The sequence below is a fragment of the Plecotus auritus genome, assembly GCF_963455305.1.
Source record: "Plecotus auritus genome assembly, chromosome: 4".
In the NCBI taxonomy this organism is placed as follows: Eukaryota; Metazoa; Chordata; class Mammalia; order Chiroptera; family Vespertilionidae; genus Plecotus; species Plecotus auritus.
In genome coordinates, this window is record NC_137775.1 from 8,620,998 (window position 1) to 8,643,012 (window position 22,015).

Here is a 22,015-nt window from a genome sequence, read left to right on the forward strand (position 1 = left end):
CACTGTCCCCTCACTCATTCACAGATATTCCTTGCTGAGAGCTCCCCAACCCCATCAAAATTTCTGCACACAAATGACCATTTCAGAGTCTGTTTTCAAGGGCCCCAACTTAAAATACCAGAGAGAGAAGGGATATTTGAAGCAATAACATCATTAATAAGGCAAAAAGGAAATGTATAGTATTGACTGAAAAGGGGGAATTCTCTCCATTTTGATAAACAGGAAGGAGGGGAAGAGACCAGGTGGGGGAACTTTGACAGAGAGTCACAGTAAGACTGTGACACATGGAAGAATTATTCCCCTAAGAAAATTAAAGTGTTAGGTAAGCAAAAATGGAAATATGTGTTGGCCAAGCAAGACAAATACTTGTCCCCTACAAGTGGAATTTAGGAGCACAAAAATAAATCAGAAAGATCTGAAAACCAGAGAGCCAGATAGCTATGAAAAAAAAAAACAGAAGATTCTCTGTCTTCCTACTGAATACCTTGACTCTGAGACCCCCAGGAACATTTGATCATTTGTTACTCACCAGCTACCAGCCCTACTTCCTCCTATCTTCTTTGCAATCAATAACGCAATTTAAGTATCAGCCCTCCCACTCTCTGCTCTTAGCTAAGCTGGAGCTTACCTAGAAAGCCTGATTTTTGTTGTTTTTGTACACATCACTATGTTGTACAACTGAAACTAATACAATTTTATATGTCAATTATATCTTAATAAAAAAAAACTTTATTCTCTAAAAACGTTAATTAAGTAATTTTAGAATATAAGCTAATGTTTTTTAATAAATAATATTTCCCATATGCATTAACTCATTGAAAAATCCTGTTCCATTTATTGGTAATGTCACCCTTTTTAAAAAATATATTTTTATATAAAATAATGTTTGTGTCTCAGGAATAGATAAAGAATGGTCTAGATTGGGTTCGAAGGCCAAAGTAAATAGGAGATATTCAAAGTTACTAAAGAAATAACCCATGAATCAAAATTAACATCAGTTTAATTTGTTTCATAAAAATATTAAACATTTCAAATAAAAAATACAACCAAAAAAGTCTGCAGGTTGGGCTTTAATTTCACATTTCAGACATTGCGCGGTATTTACAAGACACCCATTTTGATTGTGAGATATAAAACAGTTTTTACTCCCAATATAAAATCTGTTTAACTTCTCATGTTAAACAATAAGAATGATATACATGCAAGATAGCTCTGTTACTAAGTTAATGATCCCTTGAAATTTTATGTGGCTATATGATGATTGCTAAATGTGTTAAAAAAACACACACACACAAAAACAAACAAACAAACAAAAACAGAACAAATTGGTTATCCTGTGAGCTTTTTTTCTTTCCTTCCTTCTTTTTTTTTCTGGTATATTGCATTAAAGAGAACCTACCTATAGACATCATTAAGAATAATTGTCCTTAAGGAGCCATATAAATATAAGCTAAATAAAACTAATAAAGAAAATGCTATGTAAAACATCTTATTATATAAAAATCTTTACAATCTTAAGCCATACTTAGACACTAGTAGCTGGGACCACTGCATTGCAGAAACTAAAATGAGAGTACATTTTTCTTCACCAAAAATCCCAATGTTCATAGGAGCAAACAAACAGCGACATAAGCAAAATATTCACTGTATCAGATATAAAGCACAGGCCTTTAGAGTCATTATCCAGTGAACTTGTGTCCTTAAATGAAAAAGGGCAGCCACAGGCATCTGGCCCCTGAAGCTCTCTGGTACCCACATTTGGGGATGTACCTTTCTTTAAGAGGATGGCCATCTGTGGAAGTGAACTCCGTAAATAACTGCCTGCAGTTATGGCATGGTTTAGTCATTTATTTATAAAGACTCTTCACAGAATCTGAGGTTGAATGCATAGAGATGCAAACGAGGGATGATGCCTGATGAGTCAATCCAGGAAGGAGAATTCTTCACAGGTGTAACATCTATTTCAATGACAGACTTTGTCCCCGCCGACTCCAACTTATTTGTTTGTGAAATTACAGGAGAAAGTCTCTAGATAAAGGGCTTTCCCTATTGCTAGATTTAAACCTAAGAAATAAAACTTATCCCTTAGGAAAAATATAAGCTCAGTGTTAATGTGTGTTATTAGGTTAAATGAATTGGATTTGTGGCTGTTGCTTTTCTAAAAACATAACTATGACAGTGAAGAAAGTAAATTGTCATGTGAGTAAATCCAGGGATTCTGCTTCCATGATGTGTGGAAAACTATTCTGAGGAAAAGCACAAAAGCAAAGGGCAAAATGGAAGTATCCTGTAATACCCACCGAGTTCAGCTTCTTTGGCTTGATGCCCATCCTTTGCATAAGTGAGTGGAATCAGGGAACTTTGGAATCTTCTATGTTCTGTCATTTTGTACCCATATAGTTCATCAGAAATCCAAGATTGTAAAATCGTTCACTTGTCATTCCAAAGAGAGCAAAATTAAAATTTCTTAAGCTAGAACACCTTTTAAGTGACACTGATTTCTTATACCCTATGTAATCACATTGGACAGTGAGTGGGGATTGTAAACCACAACTACCTTGTTTTTATTTTAGTCTAAAATATACATACTGTATTACTGATGATTCTTAGATTAGAATCACTACCTTTAAAAATCCTCACATTGAGTACAAAATACATAAATATATAACGATTTGTGAACATATTACTTATTTGTGAGATAAGGAAAAATGGGATCAAAGAAAAGGTACATTGTTATGTTCAACTTTCCAGTTTGGGAACTCATCGGTCATTTGGGCCATGTCCTCAAAATTCTGTTTAGTCTATTTATGATTTCCTTTCAAGACAAGACGAGGAAAGAAAGAACCAAGTTCACACAAGCACCTTGTCAGAAATCGGGGAATGCCTTTATGATGGACTCATAGGTGGGCGGAGGCGGTGGGGAAAGGCCCACTGGAAGGCTGCTACTGGACCAGTGGAAATCAGGGCGCCTCAGGCTCTGAGCAGTGAGGATGGTGGGAGAGGTCGGGGAAGAGGGGAGAGTCATCACCTGGCTGTCAGTGTCCACGGGAAGTGGTGGACTTTGCAGAAATGGATGGAACGTCGAAGCCCTGAAGCTTGATTTTCGTGGAAAGGAATTGCCTTGTTCCAGGGAAGCTTGTCGCTGGAAGGTGAGACTGGCCAGGCTGAGGTTGCTGCGGCGTTCGTAGCCACTGTGGCGGTAAAACCCAGGCCTGTTGAGGCCATGAGAATAAGAAGACCTAGGTCGCCGACTTGAACTCCAGTGGGAGATGCGGGCACTAGCTCTTCTTCGAGACAAGCAGACAAACAGGGCCCAAATAAATCCTCCGATGACGAGCCCAATGGCCATGGACACTGTGAAGGACATGATAAGATCCTCTGAAACAAAGAAACAAAAAAACCAAACAGGTAATTTGATTTGCAAATAGGGACCCAACTGAAAACACAGGGCAGAATACAAATACAGTAACTGTGGGATGGCATATTGAGGGTGCCTCCTCCCAGAAATGTATACACACGTTAAATAATTATTAATTCCAATGGGTTAAATCTGAAAAGAAGGAAACATTGCAATTAATTATTCAAAGTGTGTATATACTTTTTGGGACCCTCTATATGATTACACCTATTTTAAGTTAGAGAAAGAGAAAATTGTACTAGATGGGTATGAACAAGTAAAAGCTGTTGTTTCCATTTAAACAAAAGAATATACTCATAAAATAACATTTTATCTGTATCATTTCATGTTACTTACATTATTTTATCATCTTTTTAAAAAATATTTTTATTGATTTCAGAGAGGAAGGGAGAGGAAGAGAGAGATAGAAACATCAATGATGAGAGAGAATCATTGATTGGCTGCCTCCTGCATGCCCCCTCCTGGGGATTGAGCCTACAACCTGGGCATGTGCCCTTGACCAGAATTGAACCTGGGACTTCTCAGTCCACAGGCTGACGTTCTATCCACTGAGCCAAACAGGCCAGGGCTATTTTATCATCTTTAAGAAAGAAGTAATAAATATAGTCTCGTGGTTTTTTTAAAAAGCCATTATTTAGCTCATAAAATTTTTATAGGGTTGCAGATATAGTTGAAAGATTATTGCCATTTGAGTTACAGTAGTAAGTAATGTGCAGAGTTCACAAGGAATTTTGTAATCGTATTGATTTTGCCTTTTCCTCTGTCTGTTCTTATCAAGCCCATCAATGTCTCCCGTCTGCAGGGTTCATGATGTCTCACTTTCTGAGCTCATTCTGAGAGAGGAAGTGCTGGGCTAGAACCATCTGGTGGGCTGACTGATTTATGTTATATTCTCTGAAATTCTGGACTGTCACTTATATCTACGACTCATTGCTGACATGACCTGTACAGACTACTGGGCTCTTTCTCGGTCCCAAAGTTCTGGTTCATGCTGCCATCATGTCCTTGTTTTGATAATAAAATTCCTGTCCCCTGAATTTCCATAGAATCTTCACTATACACTAGTATCCTTCAATTCACAGAACTTGTATTTGTTCAGATTTCCTGTTCTGGTGGGAAATGGGGGAGGGCAGAAAACCTTACCAAGGAAATTCTACCTTACTGCTCCTTCGTGGGAACTACACACATATTCTTGAATGAAACTTGGTAACAGAGCCCCTGCTTTGAATGGGAAGACACCCTGCATATCAGAAGACCCCTCCAGCCTTACCACCCGCCACATTTCTCCATTCTCTACCCCATGATTGAACTCATGAGCCATGTTGATTTTCTCACTAACCCAAAGCCTGTCATTCTCTCTTAAATTCTGTGCCTTCCCACGTATTTATTTCTTTATATCTAGATACAATTTTTACATTTCTGTCTGGAAAACTCATTCTTTAAGCTCCATTTCATGTATAACCTTTTGGATAGAGACACCTACATTTCATTAAACAATTAGTTACTCTTAAGTAGAGGAGTAAGCTATCTTATCTAATTGCTTATCCAGAAATTAACTAAATGGGGTTGTGAAATTGGGAAAACAAGAGGGGTTCCTTTCAGGAGGAGGTAGAATCTGCTTCCCCACCCCTTGAATCTGGTCTGCCTTCATGACTTGCTTGGGCCAATAGGACTCAATGGAAATGAAGCTGTGCTAGCACAAGTCGAAGTCTCAAGAAGGCTTTCAGCTTCCACCCCTTCTGCTCTCGGGAAACCTGCAATTGCCAGCAGATGAAATCATTCAGGCTAGCCTCTTGGTTGTTGAGAGCTACATGGCCCAGTTATCCTTGTGGCCCTGGCCAAGAGCCTGTCAAACTCCAAATATGTAAGTGTGATCGTTTAGTCAATCCAACATCTGAGTGTGATACATGAGCGAAGGCCAGCAGGAAATGCATTAAGCTGAGCTGCATCCAAATTGCCAACCCCAGAATTATGAGCCACGTCAATGATCATTTAGGCCACTATGTTTTGGGTTGGATTGTTGCACAGCAAAAGCTTACTGATTCAAATTCAGCTTCATCCCTAACATGTTTGTGATTTTTAAGAAATTTGTTTAGACTCATTTGTTTTATTACTTTTTAATAGAATTAGATTTTATTATTGCCAAGGTTTTTTAACCCATTTATTATTGTACTAGAGGCCCGGTGTACGAAATTCTGCACAGGTAGGGTCTCTAGGCCTGGCCAGGATCAGGGCCAATCAGATTCCCCGCCTCCCCACCTCCTCCTTCCTTCACTCCCTCAGTGTCCCGCCACTGCTGCTGGTTGCCCGCCATGTTCTGCCCCGCCCCCTGGTGGTCAGGGCATGTCATAGTGAGCGATCCAACTCCCAGTCTCCCGGTCAAACTCCTGAGGGGACAATTTGCATATTAGCCTTTTATTATATAGGATTCTATGAAAATCAGTAATTCAGCTGATGTTAATGAATATATAAGAATGATCATTGCTCCTTAATTTTAAGATATATTCCATGTCTTTCCACCTTTTATTGTTACATTATCTCCTGATGAAAGATTATATTTGTTATCTCCTACTTTCACAATTATCTTTAGAAATATAAAAATCCTCTAAGGCAATTGTTTATATTAAATCTAAACAATCATTTTTTTTATAATAGGAAAATGACTTCTGAATTACAAGATGATTCAGGAAATATCTCTTAGACCCAGTATTGTTCTTCCAAAATGTGTCTCACAAAAATAATGCTGAGTCATAACCTGAAAATGCAGTCTCTTGAGATGAGGATTTTATTGCGTTAGACACTACCTGGAAAAAGCAAATAAATAATGTTAGAACCTAATGTAAGCCTTGCTAGGAATATAGTAAAATTCCAAATTGACCTCTATCGGGACCCCAAATATTTGGAGCCCAGAAAAGAAGTTATAGGAATTCAGAGTTTCCAAGACAATGGCAGCAATGTAAATAAAAACTCTCCAACATTTCTTCCAAAAGAAAAAACAAACACAAAACATTAGAAAACAACAAAATGAACAAATAAAACTGTACAAAACCCATGTCTTCAGCATAATTAGAAGACAGTGACATCCAACTTCAAGTTACCTAGAAAATGAACTATGAAAAACAATGGAGGTGCCAATCAATTATCTTCCATGCTTTCACCGAAAGCCTTCATGGAGAAGAAAGGCAATTCTGTAACAACTAAAAATGATGAAAAGGTATTCTGGTCCCTGAACACAGTGCTTTAGGAAAGAAGCTTTTGGGGCATGAATGTGAGGAGGCACATTTCTTTGGAAAGACTGCCAAAGATCACCTCTCATACGATTGCATTTATAGGAAATGTCCAGAACAGACAAAACTGAGAGATAGAAAGCAAATAGTGATTGCTTAGGGCGGGTGGGAGAGATGGGAGGGAATGGGAGTGACTGCTATGGGAACAGGGTTTCTTTGTGAAGGACAAAATGTTCTCAGATTAGATTGCGGTGATGGTCACACAACTTTGTGGCTATAATAAAAACCATTTAAATGTACCCTTTCAGTGGGTAAATTCTGTCTCAATGAAGCTTCTTAAAAACAACAAAGGAAGAGAAGGAGAGGGGCTTTTGGTAACTATATAATGAAGGAGAAAAGAAAGAGTAAAGGGAAAATTTGGGATCCTTTGAGACAAAAGAAAATTAAAAACCATTAAAGGACACACAATTCCTCTCCCACCTTCAACATCTAGAAATAAAAGTCAACCAGTAAAAACATCATACTTTGCTATATGGAGGAAAAGAGGATTCTAGAATGACTCCCAGGATTCTGGCGTGGGAAGACAAGGGTGGACACCAGATTTGAAAGTCTGTTATGAACGAAAATACTTGGGAAAGTTATGGTAAACAATATTATGTTTTCTATTGATTTATTTCCCTGAATCAACAGCCTCCATTAGAGAATTTTAAATATCAACAACTTCAAATATAGAAACAGAGATATGGGGTTTTAGCTAAAACAAACTCTTAAAAATGCCTTGGACTCAAATTTCTCATTTTATTGATATTGAAAGATTGTAAGATTTATATAGTAGAACTAACATAATTTTTTAAAATCCTCACTAAAGATATGTTTATTGATTTTTAGAGAGAGAGGAAGGGAGAAGGAAACATTGATGTGAGACAGAAACATGGGTCATTTGCTTTTCCTAAGTGCCCCAACTAGGGATCAAACCAGCAACCTAGGTATGTGCCCTGATGGAAATCAAACCCAAAACTTTTTTAGGTTTACTGAGCCAGGGCAGAACTAACATGATTTATTTTAATAATTGAATATTGACACCAACACTGGTCAGGAGACGATGGCTTTCACTCATGTACAACATAAAATGAGGAGACAAATAGTCAAGTTCACAAAGTACATGCCCTGGCTTTTGTATATAAACTTATATAACCACTAGAGTCTGATTGAGGATCCTACATATATCAGGATATAAGCAGGTATATTAGATGAGGCCAAACATATATTTACCTTATTTCAACTAAATGGAGATAAAGCCAAGATCTTGAAACAGAGTCAGTTACCCAGTAAAAGCATTTGAAGATTTACAGGAGTTTCCATACAGGTGTTTCTCAGTGTGTCTACCCTTTCAACCTCTGGACCACAGTCTCTTCTGGCAAATAAAGTGTTCCTAGTGGTTTATCTTTAGTGAGAAATAGCATCAGGTTCAATGTCAAGAAAAAAAAAAGAAATTTTCAAAATATATAACCAGGGGGAAATAGTTTCTTCTCCTTAAAGTGATTGAGAAAATTAGCAAAGGAAACCAAAATACATGGAGTGAGAAATATATTTATATGCCAGGTGACTTTCTTTCCAAAATCTATTATTGTTCTGATATAAGAAAACAAGGGTCATATACAAACTCTGGTAGATAAGTTGTTAAAGAATATTTTCAACTACCACAATCTTTGTAAATGACAAATATAAGTTTTGTGAGTGGAAAGATTATTATTTTTAGTGGCACTAAAAGTAGAATAATAGTCTCACAAGAGCAATTTGATAATATATCTATTTTAAATTATTATTTCCTATGGGTTGGTAATATTTCTATTTGACATCATAGACCTAGTGTCTGGGCCCACAATGTAGGCAGAATAGATGATTATGATTCAAAATATGTGGTTATTATAAATGAAAGACTGTATATGGTTATATACATAGCTGAAGAGGATTAAATATTGAATGCCAAAAGTACCTGAGAATAATATATACATATTAATGTTATGCCCAGATTTCGTGATCCCCAAAGACCACCAGGGAGCCGAGTCCGATGCAAAAGCAAAGAGCCTTTAATCAAGCTAGCTCGAGCCCAGTCCCCCCCACATACACACCGGCACAGCGGCGAGGTGGAGAGAGAGAGAGAGCCCAAGACCCCAAACGCGCTGATTTATAGGGGGCCTGGGAGAGGTAGGAGGGGTGAGGTAGTGTGGCCTCCGCTGATTGGTTGGGGTCAGGTTGCACATGGGGGCAGGGCGTGGCTTACTTTCCCTTGCATTTCTATTGGCTAATTCAAAGGTGTGGGTTGGGCTCTTGGAGAGGTTCTAGGGTGGGAACCTGACTCCACGAGGTGGAAGACATGGAACAAAAGGAACATGGAGTCTCCCCGCCCTTTCAATTAATAATAAATTATTTAAATTTTGAAGGAATATAAATACAATAAGATGGAGCTACAGAAATTATAAAAATGAGAGAGAACATTATACTGCCTTAGATATGGATTTGCCTAATTTTGTTGTTCAGTTGAGTGCACATGCCACGAAACTGACTTCTTTTCCCATATGGTCAGTCAGATACCTGTTTTAGAAATTATTGCACTAATTCTTATGTCCTTGCTATATATGCAGAATTTTTTAATACTTATAGATGAGAGTAATGACATAAGACTCTCTAAGACTTGCTGAAATACTGCAAGAACAAGTGTGGAAATGCAGAAAAGCAATAAGAAAGAAATATCAAGAACCACAATTATAATAGCCTGTTCCAGAATGGTCTTCCATAAGGAGATTTTTTGTTTATAGTGAATGATTTTTCTGACACAAACTATGAATCCAGAAAATATGTAATAAAAACAGTATCTATTGGCCATACAGCTTTAAAATTATGTAGTTTAATTCTGGCAGACTTCTGCCCATAAATTTTGGGAGCTTTTAAAAATAATTACTATAAAAGAAAATATACCTGAAAGATATATTGGCTCAGATATTTCTCTTTTGAGGACAGTTTGCTTCTTATTTCTCAACATTCTTAGGGGAAGAAAAATGAGCCATGATTTCACTTCATATAATTGCAATATAATGCACATAATGAGAACAAACAATTACTTTTTAAAATGCAGATATCCATTTGAAGTAAAAAATGAACAAATTCTAAATCAGTAGAGTATACAGATGATGTATTAGAGAATTATACACCTGAAATCTATATAATTTTATTAACCAACACACCCCAATAAGTAAATTCAACAAAAATAAATAAACATAAAAACAAGGACCAATAAATAAATAAGATCAATAAGGTATGGCACATAAATTAGGTATTGTTATTCTAATTTGTATTGTGTTTCTACACAACTAGCAAGGGACTGGCTCATATGTCCTCAATGAATAATTTTTATTATAATGGGTATTTAACTTGCCCAAGTCATGTTATTAATTTTGGCCTACTAACAGTCACTACAGTGCCTCCCAATTCTAATATTCTAATATTGAATCTGGTTTTTAGTAAATCTAATCATTACCTCAAATTTTATTAGTATTAAAATTTAGTAGAGGCTACCATCTAGTGGCCTTGAGTTGAATCGTTCCAATATCTGAAAAGTAATTTTAGTCTTTGATAACAGAAGAGAACATTGATCTATTCACAAAATCCTTTACAATTATAAGAATAATGAAGCTTAACTATTACCAAAGCAGGTTATGTACTAGCATGCTGTTCCTGGTTCCCTCGAGTAAAGAGGAGAATGTTTCAAGCAACAACATGTTGGCAAAAGCTTTTCAGAGAGAATAATGTTTAGGGCACAGAAAACTCAATGGATTACAATAATTTCAACAGAGTAATTACTTTTATGAGCATATCATCTGCCAGAAAATCCTCTTTGGTCTGTTTTCACAATGCCTCTATATCCAGAATTCAACTTCTTATTAACTACTCTGCCACCTTCAAGGTCCAAGCAGTCAGCATCTCTGACCTGGAATATTACAGTAGCCTTTTATCTGGTCTTTTTTTCCACACTCTCCCAATTACGTTCTATTCTCAATATAATAGCCACAGTGAACCTTTGAAAATGTAAGTCAAATCACATCACTCTTCTAAGCCCGCCATATTTGAGTAAAAGTAAACTCCTAAAAGTGGCCTCTATAGATAGAGCTTCCAAGTTGACCTGTATTTAATTATCTCTGCTCACCTCTACTCTTCTACTGGCTCATCTAACTCCATCCGCACTGCCCTCTGCCACCAGACTCCTTCCTGACTTAAGTCTTTGCATAGACAGTAGAAACATCGTATGTAATAAAAGCCTAATATGCTAAGTGTCCAGTCGTCGGGTCAGCCGTTCAACCAATCAAAGCATAATATGCTAATGATATGCTAAGGCTGCTCAACTGCTTGCTATGACGTGCACCACCACCAGCCTTGGGCAAACTACGGCCCGTGGGCCGGATCCGGCTGTTCTATCCGGTTCTCTTGCTCTCCCCTCCGCTCCTTTACTTTGAATTTATATTAGTTCACACAAACACTCCATCCATGCTTTTGTTCCGGCCCTCCGGTCCTGTTTAAGAACCCATTGTGGCCCTCGAGTCAAAAAGTTTGCCCACCCCTGGGTTAGACAGTCAACTAGTTGACCAGTCTCTATGACGTGCACTGACCACCAGGGGTCAGATGCTCTGACTGGTAGGTTAGCTTGCTGCTGGGATCTGGCCAATCGGGACTGAGCAAGAGGGGCCGGATATACCCTTGAGCCCTCCTGCAGTCCCTCTGTGGCTGGCGAACCTCCCGTGTCCTTCCCAGGCCCTGATCGTGCACCAGTGGGGTCCCTCAGCCTGGCCTGTGCCCTCTCGCAATCCCGGACCCCTTGGGGGATGTCGGAAACCAGTTTTGGACCCATCCCGCTGGCCAAGCTGAAGGACCCCACTGGTGCACGAATTCGTGCACTGGGCCTCTAGTGTAAAGATAAGATTCCAAGTAGGCTTTTGTGGACTGATCCTTTCAGGTATACTGACTATAAATATTGGTTAAACCACACACCCTTCCCTTCCCCTAAAACAATTCCTTTCTGCAGGCACTGAAGAATGACCAAACATAGGCAGTTACTAGAGGGAATCTGACACTTGGAAGAAAAGAAGAGAAAGAACTAGATTATTTTTCTACTTTTCAAAACTTCTGGCCAGAGCACAGTTTCCAGTCTGAGTTATGTGGGGCAGGTGAAACTCCAACTGAAAGCCTGTAATATTTCCAGTCTGAAGAAACAGCGGAAAAGAGGATCCCTAAATTTTATTGAAAAACATTTCCTATATCTATGGTTGACTCTTGAACTGTATTGTATTGCAAATTCCAAACAGCACAGCTAGAGAAATAACAAACCAAAAGACCAACTAAACTAATCTGAGACGTGAACTGCCTTTCCAGAGACAGGCTTTACAGGGATTTTAGTTGGAGTTCTAAAAATGTATTTGCTTGTGAAAACAAACTAGAAAAAGAAACTCTTCTAGGTAATGTAAAAAAATTCTGCCCTAACTGGTTTGGCTCAGTGGATAGAGCATCAGCCTGCGGACTCAAGGGTCCCAGGTTCGATTCCGGTCAAGGGCATGTACCTTGGTTGCGGGCACATACCCAGTGGGGAGTGTGCAGGAGGCAGCTGATCAATGTTTCTCTCTCATCGATGTTTCTGACTCTCTATCCTTCTCCCTTCCTCTCTGTAAAAAATCAATAAAATATATTAAAAAAAAAAATAAAATTCAAAAGCCCATTGAAAATGTTCAGAATACAATGTAAAGCTGCTTGACATGAAGAAACAGGAAAATGTGACCCCTTCTAAGAGAAAAGAAAGTCAGCCCTTTAAGACACTAGGATGACCCAGATGTTCTAATAAAGATGTCAAAGCAACTGATATCTATGTTTAATGATGTGAAGGAAAATGTTCATAATGAAAGAAAAAGTAGAGAGTATCAGCAGAAAAATGGAAACTGTAAGAAATAACTAAGTGTACAAAGCAAGTATCAGAACTAAAAATATTCTCTCAAGAACCAAAGGCGCTCTTTCTCCAATATCCTAATAGTATGTTACCTCCCCTCCATCCCCCCCACCCCCACCACCACCTTAGAGAAAAACTCTTAGGGAAGAGGAAAGAGGGGAGACCCAGTTCATGGGAATTGAGGATTATTATGTTAAACTTACTCAAACTTTCACACTGTCATTCTTTACACAATTCTGCCTCAAGCCATTCACTTCTCAACAAACGTGGCTTGTGTGTACTTACTTGTGCATATTTGCTGATAACATTTCTCCTGAGCTCCCTGAAATTCTCCAGCTAGGCCTTATTTCTGTCCTAATACCTAACACATTGCCTCTTATATAGTAACTAGAGGTCTGATGCACAAAATTTGTACATGGGTATGGTCCCTTGGTCTTGCCAGTGATCAGGGCTGAACAATAGGGTGACCAGCGGGGTGATCGGGGAGCCCCCCGCTGGCACCCGCCTTGGCTGGCCTGGGGCCTGAGGGCTGGGAGCAGCTCCTGTGTTGAGCATCTGCCCCCTGGTGGCCAGTGCACATCATAGCGACCGGTCATTCCATCAGTCGTTTCGCCATTCAGTTGATTTGCATATTAGGCTTTTATTATATAGGATGGGTGGCCAGTCAATGCTTCTGAGTAAACTAATGAAGTAGATAGATAAATATATGAATGAATGAGTTAATGAGTGAATGAAGGAAAAATGAATGACTGAAAAGTCCTTCCTAGAATTATCTCTCTATTTGAATCTTATCTGACCTTCTAGAAACAGGCAGTCTCTTTTCTTCTGAAAAGGATTTAGGAACCATTTCTGCCATATTTTTTGAAAACTTGTAATATATTACCAATCATTGCCATTTTACCATATATTATCTTGTATTATTCCACAACAATAAAGGCATTTATTTGCATATGAATGAGCACATAATCTCCTCCAAGAATGTAATCTTCTTGAGGACAGACATTGCCATTTGGGAGAGGATTGATTGAGGTAAATAAATGCAAGCTCCTAAACCAATGATGCTAGCCAAATATACACACAATGCTAGCCAAACACACACATAATGCTAGCCAAATACACACACATATGCTAGCCAAACACACACACAATGTTAGCCAAACACACACACAATGCTAGCCAAATACATACACAATGCTAGCCAAATACACATACAATGTTAGCCAAACACACACACAATGCTAGCCAAACACACACACAATGCTAGCCAAACACACACACAATGCTAGCCAAATACACACACAATGCTAGCCAAATATACACACAATGCTAGCCAAATACACATACAATGCTAGCTAAGCACACACAATGCTAGCCAAACACACACACAATGCTAGCCAAATACACATACAAAGCTAGTCAAATATACACACATATGCTAGCCAAATACACACACATATGCTAGCCAAACACACACACAATGCTAGCCAAATACACATACAATGCTAGCCAAATACACATACAATGTTAGCCAAATACACACACAATGCTAGTCAAATATACACACATATGCTAGCCAAACACACACACATATGCTAGCCAAACACACACACAATGCTAGCCAAAAACACACACAATGCTAGCTAAGCACACACACAATGCTAGCCAAACACACACACAATGCTAGCCAAACACTCACACAATGCTAGCCAAACACACATACAATGCTAGCCAAACACACACACAATGCTAGCTAAGCACACATACAATGCTAGCCAAATACACATACACTGTTAACCAAAAGAGAACAGCCACATGGTAAGACAGGAAGTTTAACCACAACATGTATTCTTTAGGACTCCAAGGACCACGAGGGCAACTAAGTTGATTTCATTACATTAGGGCACAGCTAACTTTGCCCCGCTGTCTCTGGCTGGTTTCATGGGCAGTGTGTACAGCAATAGTTTTAAGCAAAACTGAGAACTGCAAGGGGGTATCTTCACCTAGGTTGTCCCTCTCAGGCTGATTCTGTTGCCCACCCTGCACTAATTGCCTTAATACTTGCACAACATGTAATAAGTTTTGGGGGCGATTACTATGAAAATGCAAGCTGTCATGATTGGTAATAACCATCATCATTTTATGCAGCTTAAGTGTGTTAAGTCTGAGAAACTGATATGCTTAACGCTCAAGTTTTGTTTTTCTAAGCTAGTCTTTCTTTACTTCTCCAAATTCAAAGTGAGAAGCAGCCAGTTGACTTTGGTAGCCATGGACAATGCCTTATACTGCATTTTACAAGATTTTCAAAATAATATGTCTGTGGAGTCAGTGATCAAAATAGATATCAATTTAGAAAGGAAAAGCAAAAGATGGGCATTTATGTTTCAAGTAACTTTTATCTTTTATATATTCACATTTACACTTTTGCATTTTCCACTTAATATTCCTTACTTCAGAAAAAAATAATGTCATCTTTTACATATTTTCCCCAAAACATTATATCTGCTCAACATATTTGCCCTGATTTTGTTAATGCTTATCAACATAACACCCCTCTTCCTGGATTTCATTATTTTTATCTATTTTCCATTGTATGCACATACTAAGACAAAGAAACACCAGGAACTATCTTTGGAACAGTAAGTTTGAATTCTTTTTCCAGCACAGATTTCTATATTTAAAAAAATTATCATTTTGAGGATGGGCAAATAGACTCCAACTAAACATTTGCTCTTACAGCTTCAAGTTTACTTAATGATTACTGTCCATGTTTTAGTCAGTGGATAATGATTTCCTTTCCCTAAGTGAACCTGAGATTTGGTTGTTGGAAAAAAAAATAGATTTGGCTTTAACAATTAACTTTTGCAGTAAGAGTTGCTTTGCTTTTGAATTCATTTACACTGCTACTTGGATTTGTAACAATGAATTTAGTGTAAACACACTCTGGCTTGTGTTTTGGACATGCACTTTCTCTGTTATGAGGACACCAAGTAGTATTGTAACAAACATATAATTAGATGTCTACACGTCTACAATGCAAAGGCTTATCATCTGTTGGTGTCTACCTGAATAAGCCTACCAAGCCATTTTTTAGATATGCAAATATAATTTATTTTTTTTTCTTCCTAATTTTGTTATATAATTATTGTAGGATGTTCCCTAATATAATTTACAAATTGAAGCAAACATAACTGGTTGATGGTAGAAAGAATGATTAATTCCCTTCATGCGAGTTTCTGTGATGGTGGACACGTAGATGAGGCTGCCAGGGGCAGTCGGCCACTGCTGCTCACCTTTCCCCTCATTGTTCCCAAAATATCCCCTTGAATTGCAACAGAAAGTCTGGAATAGTTCTCTCACTGGATTAAAAACTTGTTCTGGATTAATAAACAGGGATCTCCATCTAAAACTCCATTTTCTCCTCTGAAGTCTTTTTCTGGATGTAATTCAAATTGCTCCCTTGATTTTTAAAATTTCCCTGAACCCAAAGTACATGTCAGTTTTCCCATCCCAGTCCTTCCCGGTACCTTTATCCCAGTGGTCGGCAGACTCATTAGTCAGCAGAGCCCAATATCAACGGTACAATGATTGAAATTTCTTTTGAGAGCCAAAATTTTTAAATTTCAACTTCTTCTAACGCCACTTCTTCAAAATAGACTTGCCCAGGCCGTGGTATTTTGTGGAAGAGCCACACTCAAGGGGCCAAAGAGCCGCAGTTTGCCGACCACTGCTCAGCCTGAACAACTGGTGCTACTGACTCCACCGGCCGTGGCATTTGAGCAGCAGCTGTGTCTGAACACAAGCCCCCTGTGCTGTGCCTTTCTCTCCTGCGCTGGGCTTCCTCTACAATGTTAGACGGTGTTATTCCCGCTTAGCTTTTTCTAGTTCAGTTTTCCCCTCTAATTTCATAACATGATTCCTTATTTTATCTGTGGCATCACACTCCTTACGTACTGACTTATTAGTTAGGTTCCCTTTGGGAATTAAAAAGTATAGCATTGACCATGTATGTTAAGGTAAGCCTCTACAGGAATTCTTGGTTTCATTCAATAAAATACATAACCCATAACCTTAAACAAATGAAATTTCGTTTTCCAACAAAAGCCACATTATCATATTCCAAAGAGCAATTACTGCCGCCTTGCTTCTCATCTTTATTCTTATTCTTTTCTAATTATATTTTGTAACACCAACCAATCTATGCCTGTTGCCCAGATTTTTCTGGGTGTCTTTATAGCCCACAATAAAGACATTTTATATAAAAATATATATCTATTATAATCAATCAATGAAAAGAGTCAGTTTACAGTAAACAAAAGGTCTCAGAGGTATCCAATGTTTTCATAAATCACAGTACATTTCTCTACATCCTAATTTTAAATAAAAAACAGGTAAAGAAAATATCTTACCCCAAAAGTTTTCTGGCCATGGACTTCCTAAACTTGTTGTGTTATTAGCCATAATATCCACCAGAAATAGAAGAGAGGGAGAAAGCAGAGAAAGAAAGAAAAGCCAGGGTGGCCAAAAGAAGCACTTTGATTCTATGTCTTTGTGATTCCGCAAGAGAGAAATAATTTTCACACAACCCCTCATATACTTGTGTTTGCATAAAAGGAAACAAGTGTATCATGTTTCCTGCTTTTATACTCAAATTAGCAACTGTTTTTCTTATCTTGGAATTCCACATGGTTCCTGAGACACAAAACAATTTCCTTCTCGTCATTTCCTCAGCGAATGTACTGAATGCCTCCTCTTGGCCACCTCCAAACTGCTTTTGGGATAAGAGACTTTTTTCCTTCTCTTTCACCATCTCCTACGGACACACATAGGGAGATTCCAGACTCAGCTACAGCGTGGGGTGACATTTATTCAGGAGAGAGAGAGACTGTTTTCCAATGGTTTAAAATTACCTTTAAATATAAGTTATGGAGGGGAACAAATTCAGAAATCCATGTCCTGTTCAAGGACAATTACTTTTCTAATACCTCTTTTTTATAGAAATCTGTTGCTTTTCAAAACTCTTATCCTGTCTCATTCTATTTGGTATGTTAATTTTGAAAATTTCTTTATTTCATAAATATTTATCTAATTTAGATTTAATTACAATTGGTATTTAAATATGAAAAAAAGTTTCTAGAGTGAAAGAACCTATTTTTAAAAGATGCTAAAAAATGAAAGATATGCTCTTTTATTTGACAAAGAGCAATTTTTCAATTAAAAAAAATAAAAAATAAGCCCAGACAGTGTGGCTCAGTGGTTGAGCATCGACCTATGAACCAGGAGATCATGGATCAATTCCTGGGCTTGACCCCTAGAGTGGAGCATGCAGGAGGCAGCCAATCAATGATTCTCTCTCATCATTCATGTTTCTGATAACTGGATGACTATTTCAAGATTGCTTGGCCAGATGAGAGTTGATCCATTTTGTGAAAGTTCGTTTTTGTACTATCTCTTGCTCATCTAGAAGGGGAAAAAAAACACCTAATTAGAGAACATGGTATGACATGAAGTTATATCATGAAAAAAACTCATAGTTACACAACTCTGGAAGTAATCATAATATTAATTTATCTTTTAACTAGAGGCCCGGTGCATGGATTTGTGCACTGGTGGGGTCCCTTGGCTTGGCCTGTGCCCTCTTGCAATCCAGGACCCCTCGGGGGGTGTCGGATAGCCGGTTTCGGCCCAATCCCCACAGGCTAATCCAGACAGGAGGAAGCCCGATCCTGTGTGTTGAGCGTCTGTCCCCTGGTGGTCAGTGCACGTCATAGCAACTGGTCGACCAGTCATTCAGTCACTTGGGCTTTTATATATAGATTCATTTTACCGATTATTGCTTAAAAGAAGAGTCAGTATAATTTCAAGTATATTAATCAATTAGGCTATTCCTTTAAGGATTATCAGCAAGTGCTTTAAATTTTATAATATGTTAGCCCTATGTTTACCTTCATTCACTTTTTGAAAGTTCACTGAACAATTATACCTCAAGAAAGCTGTTTGTAAAAAGTTCATCATTCATGTTTCTATCTCTCTCTCCCCCTCTCTTCCTCTCTGAAATCAATAAAAAACATATTTAAAAAAAATAAGTAATAAGAGAAACATAAATACAAACATTTTATTACAACAGAATTTTAAATGCTACAGCAAGGAATACGTTGAGCACAGTAATTTTTCATCCTGGGGAGGTGTGAGAGAAGGGATGACGTTGGTATTGTGTGTGAAGGTATGAAAACAATTTTACCCAGTAGTGAGTGGGTAAGAAGGTAGAAAGGGCAGCATAAAAGGAGAAGAATGATTATAGGCCTCACTGGGGATGTTCTGGGGATGGCAAGAGAGTATGCAAAATGTGGTCATAGGAAAGGCTGCCATGAGACTTTTCAGGAGATGTGGCTTAGTTAAAATTTCAAGTCTCTTTTGAAATTCTAAAAGCTCTCCTAGCTTAGGCTAGACCCTCTGAGCACTGGGAAGTCATTGTAAGTAGGGGTCAGTGCTAAACCATACTTAGTAACTGCTCTAAACTGCATTCAGTGAGCTAATTTCCTTAATCTTTGCTTAATCCAGCACTAGCGCTTGCACAGCTTGCATTCACCTAACTGGCCATGGACTCCCTAAATGGAAGTGTGAAGCAGTAACCATCTTTGTGAAGTAAGATTCTCCTGAATATCTGAAAAAAAAAAAACACAAAAAAAAAACACAAAACTTGAAGCTTATCCCATATTAATTTTTGTACTCCTAATTCTATAAAAACTAAGTTGTTTTTGCTCATTTAAAAAAATTTATAGACTTACATTAACTGTAAATGTACTGAATATTAATATATAGGCCACCAAAAGGAGAATAAAAATTCAGAGACATCAGTGGGAAAATATGAAGACTCATCTCTATGATATTCTTGCTGAGGTTTATTTCCATATAATCAAATAAATAAAATATCCATACTGTTGTTTAAGGAAAGCAAATGTGGGGTCTCATTTTAATAGTTACTTTTACTTCTCAATATTTTGTCCAGTCAAAACTTAGAAAAATAGAAAAGTAAAAGACTATTTTATGTATATATAAAATCTGGATAGAACTATATTAAAATACTTCTAAATTATTCCAGAAACAGTAGGATTCTTCAATTACTCTATGCATTTTAAAACCCACATTTGGTTGTATTATAGACGAACAATTCAATACATAATAATTTCAAAAATGGATGCATTTTGATACAGAATTATATCAACTGTATTTACTCTGAAACAAGAAACAAAATGGGTAGAAAGGATGAACCTGGCTTGGTCAAAACTGCCTTCTGGGCAGAAACAGAGTTCGCTCCACCTCATGCCTGGGATACAGGCTGGAACTTCCTCTTATTGTTTCATATTTGAGCATCTAGATTTTCTCCAATAAATTTCCACTTTTGCAGATGGTCAGAACCCGTCAAAACTCTGAAGAAAACTTGTTTTCTATCACTATATATAACCTAGGAATACTTTTCTTTTCTGTTAACAGCTGTTGATAGCATTTGTTCTTATCTGTGCCCGTAATTTGCTGGGTAAGGATTCGTACTGTTTTTTTGGCAGAGATCCATGTAAATGGGTGTTTATATCTATGCGATTTTTGAGTCCCATGACTTGCAATGCCAAAACAGGAAGTCAATTTTTATCTTTCCAAAACTGTAAGGTCTGCTTTTCTACTCTTCATTATTTCACAAGGTGGGTCTTTAGATCTGGATTCTCCACTAGTCATAAAATACAATTGGAGGCTTGTTCCTCCCCCATAGTCACAGGACCTCCTCCCTCCCTTCATTTAGGTCTCTTGGTCCTTACAGGGCATTCAATAGTCCCCTGTCTGAAGTGTCCCGCTCACCACTCCCTCTCCTCTGACCCTGCGTTACCATTTTCTTCAGAGCACTTATCAGGCCCTGACTTTGTGCTATATGTGTTTTTGCTTTTTCTTTGTCTCTTATGCTCTTCCATGAGAGTTAAGCTCTATGAGGACAGGAACTTTATTGATCTTGCTCTTATCTGTATCTACGTGGCTAATATAGTTCTCTTAATAACATGTTTTTAATAAATAACAAAGCAGGCTCTTATTAAATATTTAGTCAATAATAAAATAATTCCAAGGGATCTGAAGATAAAATTGTCTTAGCCATTCCATTTCAAGTTAATAAAAAATGCCACTTACCACCGAAAAACAAAAGTTAAAGATCTCTATTTATAAAGACATTCAATACTTTAAAAGTTTGAGTTGGTACTTGATATAGAGACAAACAATACAAAAGAACATTGTCAGACAAACTCAGACTTAAGATAAACATCTGACTTTAAACTTTATTTTGTAGCTTTATTTTAAAACTATCATGGGTTTGTCTTCCTCATAATAAATTGATCCAAGCAATTTAGTATTTAAAAAAAAATCCAGACAAAACTAAAACCTATAGTACAGCTTATAAGTAAAAAGTACAAAATGAATTGATTCAAGTCCCTCAATTGTTCAGAAAAGAGATAAAGATATTGATATATACACTGAGAAAAGAATAAAACTTCCTTAACTGGAACTATAGTATGAATTAAAAACAAATTCAAATATCATAATTATTGAGGAAATATTAAAGCAGTCCCTTTAACAGAACATTTGACCACTATCATGATTTCTATTCAAAATCAGACAGCACGGCCTTGCTGGTACCATGAGAAAAACAAATAATATACTATGTAAAGAATTAGAAAGATAAAAATGAAAGCATATTTTGTTGTAGGTTGTAAAATTGTCTACATTGTCACAAACAATATAAGATATACAAAGGAAAGAAGTCATTACTAGGAAAAAATTACAGCAAATAAGAAAAATATAACAAAAATATACAAGATTTATGTGGAAAATGATTTTATTGAAGGAGTGACTTGTATGCATGCATATAAGCATAACCAATGGACACAGGTGGGGAAGAGAGGGTGAGGGCATGTGCAGAGGGGTGTGGGAGGCTGGGGAGAGGTCAATAGGGGTAAAAGGAGACTTATGTAATACTTTAAACAATAAAGAACTTAAATTACAAAAAAAAAAAAGAATGGTAGAACCTAAATAGAACAGAATATCTCCATTTTCAACAATATGGATGGCATTATGTTAAGTGAAATAAGAAATAAGAAAGACAAGTATGACATGATTTCACTTATATGTGGAATCTTAAAAAAAAAAGAAACAAAAAGATGCGGAGAACAGATTGGTCTGTCAGCATTTTTACATGAGCAACACACTCAAATCCTATCTAATAAAAAAGTAATATGCAAATTGACCGTGCCTCCGCTACAACCACCAGCCATGCCCACCAGCCAATCAGGAGCGAATATGCAAATAAACCCAACCAAGATGGCTGTGGCCACGGAGAGCAGGAGG

At 37.5% G+C, this 22,015-nt stretch overlaps 1 protein-coding gene across 1 annotated transcript; it reads right to left on the bottom strand.

The window, feature by feature from the left end:
* Positions 1-983: 983 nt before the first annotated feature.
* MYCT1 (MYC target 1) lies at positions 984-17,241 on the bottom strand. Its single transcript, XM_080663607.1, has 2 exons — positions 17,041-17,241; positions 984-3,378 (listed from the first exon to the last, which is right to left on the bottom strand). Exons 1-2 carry the CDS (start codon positions 17,222-17,224, stop codon positions 2,867-2,869), a joined length of 696 nt encoding a protein of 231 aa, XP_080519733.1. The 5' UTR covers positions 17,225-17,241; the 3' UTR covers positions 984-2,866.
* Positions 17,242-22,015: the final 4,774 nt, after the last annotated feature.